Source organism: Sinocyclocheilus grahami, unplaced genomic scaffold (assembly GCF_001515645.1).
Source record: "Sinocyclocheilus grahami isolate Dianchi unplaced genomic scaffold, SAMN03320097.WGS_v1.1 scaffold4805.1, whole genome shotgun sequence".
Classification (NCBI taxonomy): domain Eukaryota; kingdom Metazoa; phylum Chordata; class Actinopteri; order Cypriniformes; family Cyprinidae; genus Sinocyclocheilus; species Sinocyclocheilus grahami.
This window is the reverse complement of record NW_015509671.1, coordinates 963-4,497: the sequence shown is the minus strand read 5'-3', so window position 1 is coordinate 4,497 and position 3,535 is coordinate 963. Positions and strand designations below refer to the sequence as shown.

Below are 3,535 nucleotides of genomic sequence, written 5' to 3'. Positions count from 1 at the left end.
AAATCCTGTTAATAGACTCTCCCTACATTCATATGTGCATAAAATTTGCTTTTGGTTTTACTTTCCAAGAGTTTTTTTATTTTTTATTTCAATGTGTTTGTTGTCTTGTCATAGAGAGTGTATGTGTGTGTGTTATGTTTAGATGCGGTATGATCTACATGGAGCCGCATCAGTTGGGCTGGATGCCTCTGAGAGACTCCTACATGAACACATTACCTGAGACCCTGGCAGATGAGCACAGAACCCTGGTGAGAAGGATTGTGCACATGCTGTTAAAATAATAAACATTTCTGAATGTAATGATCCCCTGTGTGTGTTTTGTTTTAGATTACTGATCTCTTTAACTGGCTGGTTCAACCTTGTTTGGACTTTATTTACCATGAGTGTGGATTCTTAGTTCAGACATCACCTATTCACCTGGCCTATAGTCTGATGCGCCTGTATACCTGCCTACTAGGTACATGCACATAAAAATATGTACATTATACATATCTTCAATCATTTTGGGATCTGTTTGCTCATGTCACATTTTATTGTGCAGATGAGATTTTTCAGTCAGGACAGGAAGGAGCAGAATCTATGACGAGTCAGCAGGTGACGCTGTGGCTTCAGGCCCTGTTCGTGTTCGCTGTGGTCTGGAGTTTGGGAGGAACCATCAATGGCAACAGCAGGAAGAAGTTTGACATCTTCTACCGAAACCTTATCATGGGCACAAACACCGATCACCAGCGACCCCAGAGTGTGAAACTCACCAAGAGCAACGTGTTCCCAGAGAGAGGTCTACATAATGTATTTGGTTGACTTTTAATGACAGGGTTTCTATGGTCATGTAAAATCTGTAAATATAGACAATTGTGATTCCCAGGCCCTAGCAAAATATGTAACTATTTTCTCGTAATTCCTATTCCCAGTCCCTGTGGACTATTAACTTTTTAGTGGATTCCAATAGAGGATATTTTTATGCATAAAGAACCTGATAAAACCAAACATCAATGCTAAGAGTCATATACAATCATTTTAAAAACATGTTTATGAATCTTGTCTGCTGTCTGTTTGTTCTGTTCTCCACACAGGCACCGTCTATGATTATTATTTCCATAAGCAGGGTCCCGGTCAGTGGAACAACTGGACCGAATCCATCACTAAAGAAGACAAAGTCATACCTGCCGGCACAAAAGTTAGTTCACAAAAATCAGGGTTATTAGAGTTAACTAAAACTATAAAACAGCAACTAAAACCAACATTTTTGTTAACTGTAATTAAATTTTTTTTAAAATTTAAAACGTAAAACTTTTATTTTATTTCAGCTAGTTGCCACAGACGACATTTCTTATTTTTCATTTGGTTTAACTTAATGTACTAAAATACCAAAAACTAAAACTGAAATAAAAATTTATAAAACTGTATAGCCATATTTAAAAAACTAAATAATACAAAAAGTTACAAAAAATTTTACTTAAATCGAAATAAAAACAACAACAAAAAAAATCTAAATATATACAAAATTCTAAATATTAATGAAAACTGTAATAGTATTCCATAAGCAGGGTCCCGGTCAGTGGAACAACTGGACCGAATCCATCACTAAAGAAGACAAAGTCATACCTGCCGGCACAAAAGTTAGTTCACAAAAATCAGGGTTATTAGAGTTAACTAAAACTATAAAACAGCAACTAAAACCAACATTTTTGTTAACTGTAATTAAATTTTAAAAAAAATTTAAAACGTAAAACTTTTATTTTATTTCAGCTAGTTGCCACAGACGACATTTCTTATTTTTCATTTGGTTTAACTTAATGTACTAAAATACCAAAAACTAAAACTGAAATAAAAATTTATAAAACTGTATAGCCATATTTAAAAAACTAAATAATACAAAAAGTTACAAAAAATTTAACTTAAATCGAAATAAAAACAACAACAAAAAAATCTAAATATATACAAAATTCTAAATATTAATGAAAACTGTAATAGTATTTAGGGGATAATTGTGCATTTTATAGAATAAGTAAATTTATTTTTTGCAAAAGAGAGTAAAAAAAACAGAAAATGACCAGTTTTTCCAAATATAAATTTTATATACTTGTATTAAAAAAAGCAATACATTTTTTTATTTAAATATTAAAAATAAAAGTTAAATCTAAAAGTAAATCTTTAATATAAACATAAACTCTAAAAATGAATCTAAATGTTAATTCTAAATACATAAGTAAACATATAGAGTGTTGAATGAACCAAAGGAAAATCACGCAGGGTAATGTACTCACAGGGTAAAGTACTCTCTTTCTACCTTCTTTGATGTCTGTGTCTCTCTCTCAGGTGTCTGATCTTATCATACCCACGGCAGAAACGTCACGCCAGCTCTTCTTCCTCAGGACGTATCTGTCACATGAGGTGCCCATACTAATCGTGGGACCCACAGGAACCGGAAAGTCTGTGATCAACAACAACTTCCTGATGTCGCTTCCCAAGGAGCGCTACACTCCCATCTGCATCAACTTCTCCGCCCGGACCTCTGCCAACCAAACCCAGGACATCATCATGTCTAAGCTGGACCGCCGCCGCAAGGGCGTGTTTGGGCCACCGATGGGGAAGAAATGCATCATCTATGTTGGTAAGAAGTAGATTTAGTACAAACACTGATTGGCTACATTTATTGAACAGCTAAAGCCCTGCTACCTACTTTTATGTCATTTTAAATAAAAAAATAAAAGTTTCACAAGTTGTGAAAAAGTTTTCCTAAAAAATAGAAGTTTTAGGTTGCACTTTCAGTTCTTATGTATTAATTAAACTCTAGAGAATTGTATGAATGCACAGATAAATAAATTCATAAATAAAGATGAAAAAATTTAGGTATTGATGCAGTATCATAAGAAAAATAATCACAATATACGATTCTATTTGTACAGCTCTATGTATTGTAAATGTTTTCTGTTCTTTTTACAAAAACTTTTTTTTTTGTATAAAGAGCAAAATTGTAATTAAATTACAGTGTGCCACATATTATGTTCATAGAGATTAAGTTATTAATAAACCTAATAAATCACATGCTGCTTTCCTTTAATTTGATATTGGATACAACAACGAGTAAAACCGTCTTTACACAATAAAATGACTAAACCGTCAACTAAAATTAAAATGATATATGATTGTATATGATACAAATTTTTTTGTATAAATTCAAAATTCTAATAAGTGCGGCACATATTATGTTCATAGATATTAAGTTGTGAAAAAACTTAATAACTACTATGCTACTTTCCTTTAAATTTGAATTTTCCACTGTAAAACATTCTGTAGATGATCTGAATATGCCTGCAAAGGAGATATACGGTGCTCAGCCGCCCATTGAACTGCTGCGCCAGTGGATCGATCATCATCATTGGTATGATAAAAAAGACACGTCCAGACTGGACATTGAGGATGTTCTGTATATGTCTGCTATGGGGCCCCCTGGTGGAGGGAGAAACGACATTACAGGTAAATCTCTGATCCTAAATGCTCATCACATAATCAGTCTTGCGCAGTTTCTTCT

The 3,535-nt window shown here is 33.4% G+C and overlaps 1 protein-coding gene across 1 annotated transcript in view; it reads left to right on the top strand.

Annotated features, from left to right (window-relative positions):
- The window catches only part of LOC107576988 (dynein heavy chain 3, axonemal-like), a gene marked incomplete at both ends in the record, with an annotated part of 12,230 nt that overhangs the window by 8,011 nt on the left and 684 nt on the right, over nucleotides 1–3,535 (top strand). Inside the window, 7 exons of the mRNA XM_016263108.1 lie at nucleotides 174–248; nucleotides 328–457; nucleotides 542–778; nucleotides 1,074–1,177; nucleotides 1,548–1,619; nucleotides 2,320–2,614; nucleotides 3,301–3,480. Coding sequence (XP_016118594.1) covers nucleotides 174–248; nucleotides 328–457; nucleotides 542–778; nucleotides 1,074–1,177; nucleotides 1,548–1,619; nucleotides 2,320–2,614; nucleotides 3,301–3,480 — 1,093 coding nt within the window. The remainder of the gene's footprint in view (nucleotides 1–173; nucleotides 249–327; nucleotides 458–541; nucleotides 779–1,073; nucleotides 1,178–1,547; nucleotides 1,620–2,319; nucleotides 2,615–3,300; nucleotides 3,481–3,535) is intronic.